The sequence below is a fragment of the Procambarus clarkii genome, chromosome 8, assembly GCF_040958095.1.
Source record: "Procambarus clarkii isolate CNS0578487 chromosome 8, FALCON_Pclarkii_2.0, whole genome shotgun sequence".
NCBI lineage: Eukaryota > Metazoa > Arthropoda > Malacostraca > Decapoda > Cambaridae > Procambarus > Procambarus clarkii.
Genome location: NC_091157.1, coordinates 40,277,506 through 40,294,322, shown reverse-complemented (window position 1 = coordinate 40,294,322; position 16,817 = coordinate 40,277,506). Strand labels below are relative to the sequence as shown.

The window sequence follows — 16,817 nt, the reverse complement described above, 5'->3', positions numbered from 1 at the left end:
TCCCACCTCACCAACCACACCACTCAACCTCCCACCTCACCAACCACACCACTCAACCTCCCACCTCAGCAACCACACCACTCAACCTCCCACCTCAGCAACCACACCAACCAACCTCCCACCTCACCAACCACACCACTCAACCTCCCACCTCAGCAACCACACCAACCAACCTCCCACCTCACCAACCACACCACTCAACCTCCCACCTCAGCAACCACACCACTCAACCTCCCACCTCAGCAACCACACCAACCAACCTCCCACCTCACCAACCACACCACTCAACCTCCCACCTCAGCAACCACACCAACCAACCTCCCACCTCACCAACCACACCACTCAACCTCCCACCTCAGCAACCACACCACTCAACCTCCCACCTCAGCAACCACACCAACCAACCTCCCACCTCACCAACCACACCACTCAACCTCCCACCTCAGCAACCACACCAACCAACCTCCCACCTCACCAACCACACCACTCAACCTCCCACCTCAGCAACCACACCAACCAACCTCCCACCTCAACAACCACACCACCCAACCTCCCACCTCACCAACCACACCACCCAACCTCCCACCTCAACAACCACACCACCCAACCTCCCACCTCATCAACCACACCACCTAACCTCCCACCTCACCAACCACACCACCTAACCTCCCACCTCACCAACCACACCACCTAACCTCCCACCTCACCAACCACACCACTCAACCTCCCACCTCACCAACCACACCAACCAACCTCCCACCTCAGCAACCACACCACTCAACCTCCCACCTCACCAACCACACCACCCAACCTCCCACCTCATCAACCACACCACCCAACCTCCCACCTCAACAACCACACCACCCAACCTCCCACCTCACCAACCACACCACCAAACCTCCCACCTCACCAACCACACCACCTAACCTCCCACCTCACCAACCACACCACCTAACCTCCCACCTCACCAACCACACCAACCAACCTCCCACCTCAGCAACCACACCACCAAACCTCCCACCTCATCAACCACACCACTCAACCTCCCACCTCAGCAACCACACCACTCAACCTCCCACCTCAACAACTGCACCACCCAACCTCCCACCTCACCAACCACACCACCCAACCTCCCACCTCAACAACCACACCACCCAACCTCCCACCTCATCAACCACACCACCTAACCTCCCACCTCAACTACCACACCACCCAACCTCCCACCTCAACAACCACACCACCCAACCTCCCACCTCATCAACCACACCACCCAACCTCCCACCTCACCAACCACACCACCCAACCTCCCACCTCATCAACCACACCACCCAACCTCCCACCTCATCAACCACACCACCCAACCTCCCACCTCACCAACCACACCACCCAACCTCCCACCTCATCAACCACACCACCCAACCTCCCACCTCACCAACCACACCACCCAACCTCCCACCTCAACAACTGCACCACCCAACCTCCCACCTCACCAACCACACCACCAAACCTCCCACCTCAACAACCACACCACTCAATTAACCAACCAATCATTATCAATGTCAACAAATAACAACACCTAATATCATCTGTGCCACCACCACCTTAACTATCGTCACTACCACCACCCCCTCAACTATCGTCACTACCACCACCCCCTCAACCAATGTCACTACCACCACCCCCTCAACCAACGTCACTACCACCACCCCCTCAACCATCGTCACTACCTCCAACACCCTCAACCATCGTTACTACCACCACCCCCTCAACCATCGTCACTACCACCACCCCCTCAACTAACGTTGCTACCACCACCCCCTCAACTAACGTCGCTACTACCCCCCCCCCTCAACCATCGTCACTACCACCACCCTCGACCATCGTCACTACCACCACCCTCAACCATCGTCACTACCACAACCCCCTCAACTATCATCACTACCACCACCCCCTCAACCAGCGTCATTACCACCCCCCCTCAACCATCGTCACTACCACCACCCTCGACCATCGTCACTACCACCACCCTCAACCATCGTCACTACCACCACCCCCTCAACTATCATCACTACCACCACCCCCTCAACCATCGTCACTACCACCCCCCTCGACCATCGTCACTACCACCACCCTCAACCATCGTCACTACCACCACCCCCTCAACTATCATCACTACCACCACCCCCTCAACCATCGTCACTACCACCACCCTCAACCATCGTCACTACCACCACCCTCAACCATCGTCACTACCACCACCCTCAACCATCGTCACTACCACCACCCTCAACCATCGTCACTACCACCACCCCCTCAACTATCATCACTACCACCACCACCCTCAACCATCGTCACTACCACCACCCTCGACCATCGTCACTAGCACCACCCCCTCAACCAACGTCACTACCACCACCCTCAACTATCGTCACTACCACCACCCTCAACTATCGTCACTACCACCACCCCTTCAACCAACGTCACTACCACCACCCCTTCAACCAACGTCACTACCACCACCCTCAACCATCGTCACTACCACCACCCCCTCAACCATCGTCACTACCACCACCCTCAACCATCGTCACTACCACCACCCCCTCAACCATTGTCACTACCACCACCCCCTCAACCAACGTCACTACCAGCACCCCCCTCAACCATCGTCACTACCACCATCCCCTCAACCAGCGTCACTACCACCACCCTCAACCATCGTCACTACCACCACCCCCTCAACCAACGTCACTACCACCACCCTCAACCAACGTCACTACCACCATCCCCCTCAACCAACGTCACTACCACCATCCCCCTCAACCAGCGTCACTACCACCACCCTCAACCATCGTCACTACCACCACCCCCTCAACCAACGTCACTACCACCACCCTCAACCATCGTCACTACCACCACCCCCTCAACCAACGTCACTACCAGCACCCCCCTCAACCATCGTCACTACCACCACCCCCTCAACCAGCGTCACTACCACCACCCTCAACCAGCGTCACTACCACCACCCCCTCAACCAACGTCACTACCACCACCCCCTCAACCAGCGTCACTGCCACCACCCCCTCAACCAACGTCACTACCACCATTCCCCTCAACCAACGTCACTACCACCATCCCCCTCAACCAACGTCACTACCACCATCCCCCTCAACCAACGTCACTACCACCATCCCCCTCAACCAACGTCACTACCACCATCCCCCTCAACCAACGTCACTACCACCACCCCACTCAACCAACGTCACTACCACCACCCCCCTCAACCAGCGTCACTACCGCCCCCCCCTCAATCATCGTCACTACCACCACCCCACTCAACCAACGTCACCACCACCCCTCTCCTCTCCCATCGTCATACCTCACCTCTAACAACGTCACTACCACTACCCCCTCCTGGCTCTGAATTGACAGTACGGTTTAATACTAAGTGTAATAAGTGCATTTCCTTGCTGTCACACAAAGTACATAATTGCACTTATGGGGCTGTTACATTTACCTCCCTATTTATTCGTCTCGTTTTCTGTTAAGACACAGAATTTTAGGATGACGTTTTCAAGTTCAATGCTATACACAAGTTTTAAATATAAGGAATTTATTTTTCAATTATAATAAACAATTTAGATTTTATACAAAACTTGAAAATGTCCTGAGTAACTTTACAATTTATTGAAATATTTTAGTTTTGTTTTATTAGTTTTATAAAACTGTAATATCAGTATAGCTATAGGTTAAGTACTAATTGTAATTAAGAAACAATAAAATGTTTATGTTCAAACACTAAGAAGGTTAGGTTAGGTCGTGGTTTTATATTCAGCTTTTCAGGTAAACTCAAATATTCACAATATATTTGACAGTACGGTTTAATACCAAGTGAAAATAAGTACAATTCCTTACTGCTATGATTAGTACATAAATGCACTTAATTGTGCTGTTACATTTACCCACCTATTTTTGGAGGACGGGTTGCCTCAACCATAGTCACTACCCCACTTCAACCAACGTCACTGCCACCACCCCTCTCCTCAACACCGTAACACCACCACCGCCACAACCACCATCACCAGTGTAACCACCGTCTCAAGGTCGGCGCTCAACTGAGTCCAGCTGTTTTTCTTGGCCTAAACCACTGGTTCCAAAACTGGGGGCATGGCCTTCTGGAGGGCCATTGGCCCCTGGAGGGCCATTTGGCACTGTGTAGTGGACCACAAGGTGAGGCAGTGTACAGGTTATGATACCAGAGGATGCCAGTGAGTGCCTTTACTGGGTGAAGGCCGCCATTAATAAGGACGCTCTATGCAATGATCATAGAGAGTTTGGCAACCAATAGTTTAAACCATTTAAAGTAATCAAATAGAAATATTTCTTATGCAGATTTTCTTTACATGATTAAAATATATATCAGTGCATAGAACTGAGAGTGTGGAACACTCCAGGAACTGAGAGTGGGGAACACTCCAGGAACTGAGAGTGGGGAACACTCCAGGAACTGAGAGTGGGGAACACTCCAGGAACTGAGATTGGGGAACACTCCAGGAACTGAGAGTGGGGAACACTCCAGGAACTGAGATTGGGGAACACTCCAGGAACTGAGAGTGGGGAACACACCAGGAACTGAGAGTGTGGAACACTCCAGGAACTGAGAGTGTGGAACACTCCAGGAACTGAGATTGGGGAACACTCCAGGAACTGAGAGTGGGGAACACTCCAGGAACTGAGAGTGTGGAACACTCCAGGAACTGAGAGTGTGGAACACTCCAGGAACTGAGAGTGTGGAACACTCCAGGAACTGAGAGTGTGGAACACTCCAGGAACTGAGAGTGGGGAACACTCCAGGAACTGAGAGTGTGGAACACTCCAGGAACTGAGAGTGTGGAACACTCCAGGAACTGAGAGTGTGGAACACTCCAGGAACTGAGAGTGGGGAACACTCCAGGAACTGAGAGTGTGGAACACTCCAGGAACTGAGAGTGTGGAACACTCCAGGAACTGAGAGTGGGGAACACACCAGGAACTGAGAGTGTGGAACACTCCAGGAACTGAGAGTGTGGAACACTCCAGGAACTGAGAGTGGGGAACACTCCAGGAACTGAGAGTGTGGAACACTCCAGGAACTGAGAGTGGGGAACACTCCAGGAACTGAGAGTGTGGAACACACCAGGAACTGAGAGTGGGGAACACTCCAGGAACTGAGAGTGTGGAACACTCCAGGAACTGAGAGTGGGGAACACTCCAGGAACTGAGAGTGTGGAACACTCCAGGAACTGAGAGTGGGGAACACTCCAGGAACTGAGAGTGAGGAACACACCAGGAACTGAGAGTGGGGAACACTCCAGGAACTGAGAGTGGGGAACACACCAGGAACTGAGAGTGTGGAACACTCCAGGAACTGAGAGTGTGGAACACACCAGAAACTGAGAGTGTGGAACACTCCAGGAACTGAGAGTGGGGAACACTCCAGGAACTGAGAGTGTGGAACACTCCAGGAACTGAGAGTGTGGAACACTCCAGGAACTGAGAGTGTGGAACACACCAGGAACTGAGAGTGTGGAACACTCCAGGAACTGAGAGTGTGGAACACACCAGGAACTGAGAGTGGGGAACACACCAGAGACTGAGAGTGTGGAACACTCCAGGAACTGAGAGTGTGGAACACTCCAGGAACTGAGAGTGTGGAACACTCCAGGAACTGAGAGTGGGGAACACTCCAGGAACTGAGAGTGTGGAACACTCCAGGAACTGAGAGTGGGGAACACTCCAGGAACTGAGAGTGGGGAACACTCCAGGAATTAAGATTGGGGAACACTCCAGGAACTGAGATTGGGGAACACTCCAGGAACTGAGAGTGGGGAACACACCAGTGGTAATATTCTTTCGAGTTCAGCTCAATTAACTTTTATGGGAGCTGGAGCTTATTGTCGAGGACGGGATGGGAGGCAAGTAGCGAGGGAGGGAAGTAGTGAGGGAGGCAAGTAGTGAGGGAGGCCAGTAGTGAGGGAGGCCAGTAGTGAGGGAGGCAAGTAGTGAGGGAGGCAAGTAGTGAGGGAGGGAAGTAGTGAGGGAGGGAAGTAGTGAGGGAGGCAAGTAGTGAGGGAGGGAAGTAGCGAGGGAGGGAAGTAGTGAGGGAGGCAAGTAGTGAGGGAGGGAAGTAGTGAGGGAGGGAAGTAGTGAGGGAGGCAAGTAGTGAGGGAGGGAAGTAGTGAGGGAGGGAAGTAGTGAGGGAGGGAAGTAGTGAGGGAGGCAAGTAGTGAGGGAGGGAAGTAGCGAGGGAGGGAAGTAGTGAGGGAGGCAAGTAGTGAGGGAGGGAAGTAGTGAGGGAGGGAAGTAGTGAGGGAGGGAAGTAGTGAGGGAGGGAAGTAGTGAGGGAGGCAAGTAGTGAGGGAGGGAAGTAGTGAGGGAGGGAAGTAGTGAGGGAGGCAAGTAGTGAGGGAGGGAAGTAGTGAGGGAGGGAAGTAGTGAGGGAGGGAAGTAGTGAGGGAGGGAAGTAGTGAGGGAGGGAAGTAGTGAGGGAGGGAAGTAGCGAGGGAGGCAAGTAGCGAGGGAGGGAAGTAGTGAGGGAGGGAAGTAGTGAGGGAGGGAAGTAGCGAGGGAGGCAAGTAGCGAGGGAGGGAAGTAGTGAGGGAGGGAAGTAGTGAGGGAGGGAAGTAGCGAGGGAGGCAAGTAGCGAGGGAGGCAAGTAGCGAGGGAGGGAAGTAGTGAGGGAGGGAAGTAGTGAGGGAGGGAAGTAGTGAGGGAGGGAAGTAGTGAGGGAGGGAAGTAGCGAGGGAGGCAAGTAGCGAGGGAGGGAAGTAGTGAGGGAGGGAAGTAGTGAGGGAGGCAAGTAGCGAGGGAGGCAAGTAGCGAGGGAGGGAAGTAGTGAGGGAGGGAAGTAGTGAGGGAGGCAAGTAGCGAGGGAGGGAAGTAGTGAGGGAGGGAAGTAGTGAGGGAGGGAAGTAGTGAGGGAGGGAAGTAGTGAGGGAGGGAAGTAGCGAGGGAGGCAAGTAGCGAGGGAGGGAAGTAGTGAGGGAGGGAAGTAGTGAGGGAGGCAAGTAGCGAGGGAGGGAAGTAGTGAGGGAGGGAAGTAGTGAGGGAGGGAAGTAGTGAGGGAGGGAAGTAGTGAGGGAGGGAAGTAGCGAGGGAGGCAAGTAGCGAGGGAGGGAAGTAGTGAGGGAGGGAAGTAGTGAGGGAGGGAAGTAGTGAGGGAGGGAAGTAGCGAGGGAGGCAAGTAGCGAGGGAGGGAAGTAGTGAGGGAGGGAAGTAGTGAGGGAGGCAAGTAGCGAGGGAGGCAAGTAGCGAGGGAGGGAAGTAGTGAGGGAGGGAAGTAGTGAGGGAGGGAAGTAGCGAGGGAGGCAAGTAGCGAGGGAGGCAAGTAGCGAGGGAGGGAAGTAGTGAGGGAGGGAAGTAGTGAGGGAGGGAAGTAGTGAGGGAGGGAAGTAGCGAGGGAGGCAAGTAGCGAGGGAGGGAAGTAGTGAGGGAGGGAAGTAGAAAAAAGTAAATTTCGTAAAACTTATTACATTTTCAAAGACTTCACAAATACACAACTGATTAGAACTAACGTATCTCTGCTATTATATCTACATTTGAGTGAGGTGGGAGGGATGATGTGGCATATAATGATGTGGCATTAGGGGATATTAATAGGGTATTAAAAGTATCAACACAAGACAGAACAGAAACAATGGGTATTGAATAGAAGTGTTTGTAGAAAGCCTATTGGTCCATATTTCTTGAAGCTTCTATATTGGAGCGGAGTCTTGAGGTGGGTAGAATATAGTTGTGCAATAATTGGCTGTTGATTGCTGGTGTTGACTTCTTGATGTGTAGTGCCTCGCAAACGTCAAGCCGCCTGCTATCGCTGTATCTATCGATGATTTCTGTGTTGTTTACTAGGATTTCTCTAGCGATGGTTTGGTTATGGGAAGAGATTATATGTTCCTTAATGGAGCCCTGTTGCTTATGCATCGTTAAACGCCTAGAAAGAGATGTTGTTGTCTTGCCTATATACTGGGTTTTTTGGAGCTTACAGTCCCCAAGTGGGCATTTGAAGGCATAGACGACGTTAGTCTCTTTTAAAGCGTTCTGTTTTGTGTCTGGAGAGTTTCTTATGAGTAGGCTGGCCGTTTTTCTGGTTTTATAGTAAATCGTCAGTTGTATCCTCTGATTTTTGTCTGTAGGGAAAACGTTTCTATTAACAATATCTTTCAGGACCCTTTCCTCCGTTTTATGAGCAAGTAGCTCATAAAATATATGATAGCACATATATTTTAACACAACTAACACAACACCTAATAGGGGGTATAGGTGTTGTGTTAGTTGTCTCTTCAACCATGCAACCATGCAAGCCATGCAACCTCTGAAGAGACAACTAACACAACACCTATACCCCCTATTAGACTATTTTACAGGAACTTCTTTTCCACAGCTCATAAAACGGAGGAAAGGGTCCTGAAAGATATTGTTAATAGAAACGTTTTCCCTACAGACAAAAATCAGAGGATACAACTGACGATTTACTATAAAACCAGAAAAACGGCCAGCCTACTCATAAGAAACTCTCCAGACACAAAACAGAACGCTTTAAAAGAGACTAACGTCGTCTATGCCTTCAAATGCCCACTTGGGGACTGTAAGCTCCAAAAAACCCAGTATATAGGCAAGACAACAACATCTCTTTCTAGGCGTTTAACGATGCATAAGCAACAGGGCTCCATTAAGGAACATATAATCTCTTCCCATAACCAAACCATCGCTAGAGAAATCCTAGTAAACAACACAGAAATCATCGATAGATACAGCGATAGCAGGCGGCTTGACGTTTGCGAGGCACTACACATCAAGAAGTCAACACCAGCAATCAACAGCCAATTATTGCACAACTATATTCTACCCACCTCAAGACTCCGCTCCAATATAGAAGCTTCAAGAAATATGGACCAATAGGCTTTCTACAAACACTTCTATTCAATACCCATTGTTTCTGTTCTGTCTTGTGTTGATACTTTTAATACCCTATTAATATCCCCTAATGCCACATCATTATATGCCACATCATCCCTCCCACCTCACTCAAATGTAGATATAATAGCAGAGATACGTTAGTTCTAATCAGTTGTGTATTTGTGAAGTCTTTGAAAATGTAATAAGTTTTACGAAACGCGCCCGTGTCGCGTCAGACTAGAAATAAAAATGAATTTTGGAGAAGTGATTTTTGATTTACCTCCAACAGTGAAGCGTAATGTACGAAAGATTGAGAAAATTCGTGTTAGAATTATTAATCTTACTTTTTCGGTCATATTTAATAATATATATATATATATATATATATATATATATATATATATATATATATATATATATATATATATATATATATATATATATATATATCGTACCTAGTAGCCAGAACGCACTTCTCAGCCTACTATGCAAGGCCCGATTTGCCTAATAAGCCAAGTTTTCATGAATTAATTGTTTTCGACTACCTAACCTAACTTTTTCGGCTACCTAACCTAACCTAACCTATTAAGATAGGTTAGGTTAGGTTAGGTAGGGTTGGTTAGATTCGGTCATATATCTACGTTAATTTTAACGCCAATAAAAAAAATTGACCTCATACATAATGAAATGGGTAGCTTTATCATTTCATAAGAAAAAAAATAGAGAAAATATATAAATTCAGGAAAACTTGGCTTATTAGGCAAATCAGGCCTTGCATAGTAGGCTGAGAAGTGCGTTCTGGCTACTAGGTACGACATATATATATATATATATATATATATATATATATATATATATATATATATATATATATATATATATTCCTTTTATTTTCTTCTCCGAGGCTATGGGTCCCCTCATTGGCACCAGAGGTGGTACCCTCACAAACTTTTATATATATATATATATATATATATATATATATATATATATATATATATATAAATATATATATATATTAGTATATTTTGGTAGCAGTCTTTCCTGTAGACATATATTATTAAATATGACCGAAAAAGTAAGATTAATAATTCTAACACGAATTTTCTCAATCTTTCGTACATTTTTTTTCACTGTTGGAGGTAAATCATAAATCAATTCTCCAAAATTCATTTTTATTTCTAGTCTGACGTGACACGAGCGCGTTTCGTAAAACTTATTACATTTTCAAAGACTTTAGTTTACAAATACACAACTGAATAGAACTTACGCATCTCCGATTTTGTTTTTATATCTACATTTGAGAGAGGTGGATGGGGTGAGGTGGCATTAATAGGGTATTAATTTCATCAACACAAGACAGAACAAGAGATGGCATTAATAGGGTATTAATTTCATCAACACAAGGCAGAACACGAAACAATGGGTATTGAATAGAAGTGATTGTAGAAAGCCTATTGGTCCATATTTCTTGATGCTTCAATATTGGAGCGGAGTCTTGAGGTGGGTAGAATATAGTTGTGCATTAATTGGCTGTTGATTGCTGGTGTTGACTTCTTGATGTGTAGTGCCTCGCAAACGTCAAGCCGCCTGCTATTGCTGTATCTATCGATGATTTCTGTGTTGTTTACTAGGATTTCTCTGGCGATGGTTTGGTTGTGGGAAGAGATTATATGTTCCTTAATGGAGCCCTGTTGCTACCATTAGCCAGATACCCACACCCACGTACAGACTGGCGAAGCGACTCAACGGCCTGCTGACTCCTTATGTTCCTTGCGCCTTCAGCCTGAAGTCTCCAAAGGAATTTGTTGACTTACTGCAGGGCGCACGGGCCACAGGGATAAGAGCCTCGTTGGACGTAGAATCGCTGTTTACCAACGTACCTGTGGACGAGACAATCGGGATGATAGCCGACAGAGTGTATCGGGATCCAGCCTGTACTCCTCTTGACATACCAGAAAATATTCTGAGGAAACTACTCCAAGCTTCTACTAAAGAGGCACCCTTCTTAAGCCCGGATGGGCACATGTATAAGCAAGTAGATGGGGTCGCCATGGGTTCTCCCCTAGGTGTCATGGTTTGCAAACTTCTACATGGGTACCATCGAGCAAAAAGTCTTAGTCGACATGAACTTGAAACCGGCCATATACTGCAGGTATGTTGACGACATTTTTACACAGGTACCTGATGTCAGACATCTGCAGGAGCTGAAGGAGGCATTTGAGCAGAGTTCCGTGCTGCGTTTCACTTACGAGATGGAAAAGGATGGGAAGCTGCCCTTTCTAGATGTAACAGTCATGGAAAAGAGCGGAGGTTTCCACACTGCAGTCTACACTAAGGAAACGAACATAGGAATGTGCCTAAATGCCAACAGCGACTGCCCAGACAGGTACAAGAGGAGTGTTGTTAACGCATATGTCGACCGTGCTCTCAGCCACAGCTCAGAATGGAAGCAAGTCTTTGATCATTATAGCAACCGGGCTCCATTAAGGAACATATAATCTCTTCCCACAACCAAACCATCGCCAGAGAAATCCTAGTAAACAACACAGAAATCATCGATAGATACAGCGATAGCAGGCGGCTTGACGTTTGCGAGGCACTACACATCAAGAAGTCAACACCAGCAATCAACAGCCAATTAATGCACAACTATATTCTACCCACCTCAAGACTCCGCTCCAATATTGAAGCATCAAGAAATATGGACCAATAGGCTTTCTACAATCACTTCTATTCAATACCCATTGTTTCGTGTTCTGTCTTGTGTTGATGAAAAACAATTAAAAACAAAATTGAAAAACAATGAAAAAGTATAAAAACAAACTATACTCACGAAATGTATGGTATGGTTAACACCACAGCTCAATTCCAACGCAATGTCATGCAAAATAATTAAATCAAAATTAAAATAAATCGAAATGTATGAAAATTCTATTTGTCATTGCAATTGGAAACATTGAAATGGAATCGTAACATAGTTAGTATAGCGCATGTTGCTCCTTTGTGCAATAGATAGCGCTGTTTCTTAAAAAAAAATGTTTTTACCTGTCGCAGGTGTGGCATCTATTCTTACACATACGAAATGAACGGTATGGTAAACAACACAGCTCAATTCTAACGCAATGTCACACAAAATAATTAAATCAAAATGAAAAAATATCGAAATCTATGAAAATTAAATTTATCAATGAAATCGGAAACATTGAAATGTAATCATAACGTATTTAGTATAGTTTGTGAGTGTTGCTATTACGAGCAACAGATGGCGCCGTTTAAAAACAAACAAACATGTTTTTACCCGTCACAAGTGTGGCATCTATCTAGTAGGTATATAAAAAACATGCGCCTATTCGAATGGAACGTTGTGTCAAAATTTCAAAGCAATTCGTGAAGAACTTTCATAGATTATATCTGTGTTGCTCTTTCGTCCAACAGATGGCGCTGTTTTTTAAAAAAAAAAAAAACTTTTTTTTTCCTGTCACAGGTGAGGCATGTATACAGTAAGTATATAAAAACACGCGCCTATTCGAATGCAACGTTGTGTCAAAATTTCAAAGCAATCGGTAAAGAGGTTCCGAAGATTTCCTTTACATGAAAAACACTTGAAAAACACAGTTTAAAAAAAAAAACATGTTTTTCTTCCGACACAGACGTGACATCTAAATAATATGTATGAAAACCCACTCGGATGCGAATGAAACATTGTGTGATTTTCAAAATTTCAAAGCAATCGGTGATGAACTTTCGGAGATTAGCGATTTTGAACAAACGAACATTTACATTTACATTTATATATAAAAGGTGAATGTTGGTGGTTTTAGCACCACTTCTACGTGGTGCTAAATAATCCCCATCACACAGGATGATTAGTTATACAGAGGCATATGATAATTAGTTTGCACTGGCAGACTCTGCGTGCATTATGAGGATATCATCATGAACATAGGAGTGAATAAGGCAGCAGTGATACTGAAAGTCCCCATCTCGCAGGATGGTTAGTCATACAGGGCGGTATGTTCAGTTGCCTGCACTGGCAAATTTTGAGTGCAATATGAGGATATCTTCAAGAACACGAGAGTGAATAAAGTCATTGAAAAGCTCCAGGTACCTCATGCCAACTGGTCTGAATGGTCTAATAACTGGGCATTCGGTGATGTAGTGCGGGAGATCATGCCGCAGGTCTTGCTCAAAGAGTTTGCACCTGGAGTGCTCAGGATTGGGAGATCCGTCACTTGTAGCCACCCAACGGTAACCCAACCTGATCCTTGCAACCACTGTGTCGCACAGTCTGGTGGACGTTTTGTGCTGCTCATAAATATAGGTTTCAGATCTTGACAAATCATAGCTTTTTATACTGGTGCTTTCAGGTCGTTGGGAGTCAGTAATTTCTTTCCTATCAGACCTGAGTGTTTGGAACAATATAGTTTTGACAGCAGAGATGGGGATACCTAGATCTAATTCAACTTTAATCTTTGTTGCACGTTAATTTGGCTGCAATGTGTGTTTCATTATGATGGGTTATATTTATGTGTAATGGTATCCATACAAAGGAGATTCGAAACCCTTTTGCTCTGTGCAGCGATTAGGTCATTTATAATTGGTAGTATGAGGTTCTTCCTGTCGATACGCCAGGGATATAGACGTATCTGGCAGCTTTCTCAAAACCCAAATGTCGAGTACACAATGTGTCAACTTTGTGAAAGAGAAAACATGCACTCCCTTGAACATTATATTGTAGAATGTCCCATATTGACTGACTTTCGCCCTCCTGGGCTGAGGTATGTTGAACTGTAATTACTATTTGAATACTGGAACACTTGATGATATATTGGACTTGTACCCAATATTGACCATGTAATGTATCAATTATACAATGTATGTATGGTGATGTAACTATATAACCTGAGCTTGTAAAAGCACCTTAATCACCTTCAGTGGTTAAGTGCTTAATAACACACCACTAGTTTCTCTATCAGCTATCTTACCCTCAGAGTTGGAGAGCCATAAATGTATATATATATATATATATATATATATATATATATATATATATATATATATATATATATATATATATATATTAGTATATTTTGGTAGCAGTCTTTCCTGTAGACATATATTATTAAATATGACCGAAAAAGTAAGATTAATAATTCTAACACGAATTTTCTTTATCTTTCTTATGTTCCTTTTCACTGTTGATGGTAATTCAAAGATCAATTCTCCAAAATTCATTGTTATTTCTAGTCTGACGCGACACTTTGGTTTGGTTGGGTTTGTTGGAGGTTTGTTGGAATGGGTAATTAGGGTTTGGGTTGGGTAAAATGGGTTTGTTGGGTCTAGTAATTAGATATATAGGCCTAATACCTGGTATTCTGCCAACCATCCTGTTCCCTGTATTAGCCATCCCGGCCTCTTAACAAACTATCCCAGCCTCTCAGTCGACCATCTCTGAGTGTCAGTGAACTATCCCTGTCCCTCAGTAAACTCTGCCAGTCTCTCAACTAACCCTCCCAGCTTCATGCAGGAAGTAAATCACAATAACATAGTTGAATACACACAATTCAACCCACACATATGAAAGCGTGGGTTGAGTTATATGGGCCCCACCACGGACCCTCCACCACGGACCCAAACCCGTTGACTCCAGGACGGGCTTAGGTCCGTGGTGGTGCTGTAGGAAGGGGACCCATTCCATCCCTGCTCGGCGGTCACTAATGTTTGTGTGTGTGTCTCCTCCTCCGCAAGGCGGTGCTGGTGCAGGATGAAGCCGGCCATGTGGTACCTGATGATGTTGGTGGTTGGCTTCTTCTACATCTACCTCACCGCCATCCAGTACATCCGGGGACAGGTGGTGCACGACCCTCCGTCTAGCTACCAGCCACAGTACGACCCCCAGTACTACGACGAGAACCTCATCAAGTGAGTACTCCTGTGAGACAGGATATTCCGTCTGCCCTCCTGTGCCTGAGTACTCACCTTCTAACTTACCTTCACACTACACACACTCAACCACTTGGGCTGGACGGTAGAACGACGGTCTCGCTTCATGCAGGTCGGCGTTCCATCCCCGGCCGTTCAAGTGGTTGTGTACCATTCCTTCCCTCCGTCCCATTCCAATTCCTTATCCTGACCCCTTCCAAGTGTTATATAGTCGTAATGTCTTGGCGTTCTCCCCTGATAAATCTCTTCCCTTGAGACTACCCAGCGATGCAGCAACAGCCAGTCTCATAAATACACCTCACAATATAAACTGGGAATCTGAACTCAACAATACACTGAATATAAATTCATTAACTAACATCTTCCTTACTAAAACTCTGAGCCTCTGCAACACTCACTGTCCTCTCCTCACGAAGCAAGTAACTGCCACAAGATTATACAACCCCTGGCTCACAAGTGGCATACTCAATGCAATGAAATAACAAGCAACACGAATATGAAAAAAATATTTAGAATTGTCCTAGTTACAAAATAAATAGTTAAGAGATTTACTAGCATAATAAGAAGAGCCAAAGTTTCGTTTTATGAGAGTAGATTCAAAGAAGCAAATAAAACTTAGAAAGCCATTTCTAACATCCGAGGATCTAAACAAAAATCACATATCAAGCGGATAAACTCTCCAAGGATGGTTACACACTTGCAACAGACTTATAAACGGCAACTGTTGACCAGACCACACACTAGAAACTGAAGGGACGACGACGTTTCGGTCCGTCCTGGACCATTCTCAAGTCGATTCTCACAATCGACTTGAGAATGGTCCAGGACGGACCGAAACGTCGTCGTCCCTTCACTTTCTAGTGTGTGGTCTGGTCAACATACTTCAGCCACGTTATTGTGACTCATCGCCTGCAAACCGCAACGGAATTTAATAGCTTTTCATCAATTGGTGCTAACTTAGGCTAAAAAAATCCCAGAGACCCAGACACATGTTACTATATATCTCACAGGCAACTTTCCTAACTGTCTACGACGTTTACCAGTCACCCCGACACACATATATTATATTCATGATTCACTCACTTAAAACCAAGGCTGAGAACATTAGTGAAATACCACCTGAGGTATATAAGAGTGCTGCTTATGCCCTTGCACAATCCATAGCTCTGCTATTCATCTATAAAATATCATACTTTTCCTGATATCATTCAATAAACAAAAGTAACTCCAGTTCATAAACGAGGAGAGACAGTTGACATAAACAATTACAGGCCAATGCAAAATCTACCGATACTATCAAACATATTTTAAAAAATTATTTACAAATGGATCTACTCCTACCTTGTAAAATAAAACATATAAAATCCCTGCCAGTTTGGCTTCCGTTCCCAAAAGAGTACCAATGGTGCCATTATTAGTCTGGTATAATCTACAGAAAATCTACAGAATCCCAATTGGCCTCTTATTGATCTAAGAAAGGCCTTTGATACTATTAACCATAACTACTTCTTACTTAAACTCCATCATTATGGAATCCGTGGCCTTGCCCTGAACTATATCCGATCTTATCTTAGTGACAGACACCAATATGTGGCCATCAATGGTATAACCTCTCCCACTCTACCATTAACCGTAGGAGTGCCACAGGGCAGCATCCTAGGGCCTCTCCTATTTCTTATATACATCAATGATTTGCCAAATGTTTCTAACATTCTTAAACCTATACTATTTTCTGACGATATTACCCTCATCTACTCAGACCCTAACCCACACACACACTAAATACTATTGAAAATAGCGAAATAAAAGAGTCCTCTCATGGATGTCAACCAACAAACTCACACTAAACATAGAAAAGACCTACTTCATTCTATTTGGAAGTAAATCATCAAACCATCAAACCAAATTCAACTTCAGATAGACAATGTTAGCATTAGCAA

At 45.5% G+C, this 16,817-nt stretch overlaps 1 protein-coding gene across 5 annotated transcripts in view; it reads left to right on the top strand.

Annotated features, from left to right (window-relative positions):
• Positions 1 to 16,817, top strand: part of LOC123759720 (carboxypeptidase D) — a 298,163-nt gene that overhangs the window by 189,469 nt on the left and 91,877 nt on the right. For all 5 annotated transcript variants that reach the window (XM_069317610.1, XM_069317603.1, XM_069317599.1 and 2 more), the window contains exon 3: positions 14,683 to 14,856. In XM_069317610.1, coding sequence (XP_069173711.1) covers positions 14,683 to 14,856 — 174 coding nt within the window. The remainder of the gene's footprint in view (positions 1 to 14,682; positions 14,857 to 16,817) is intronic.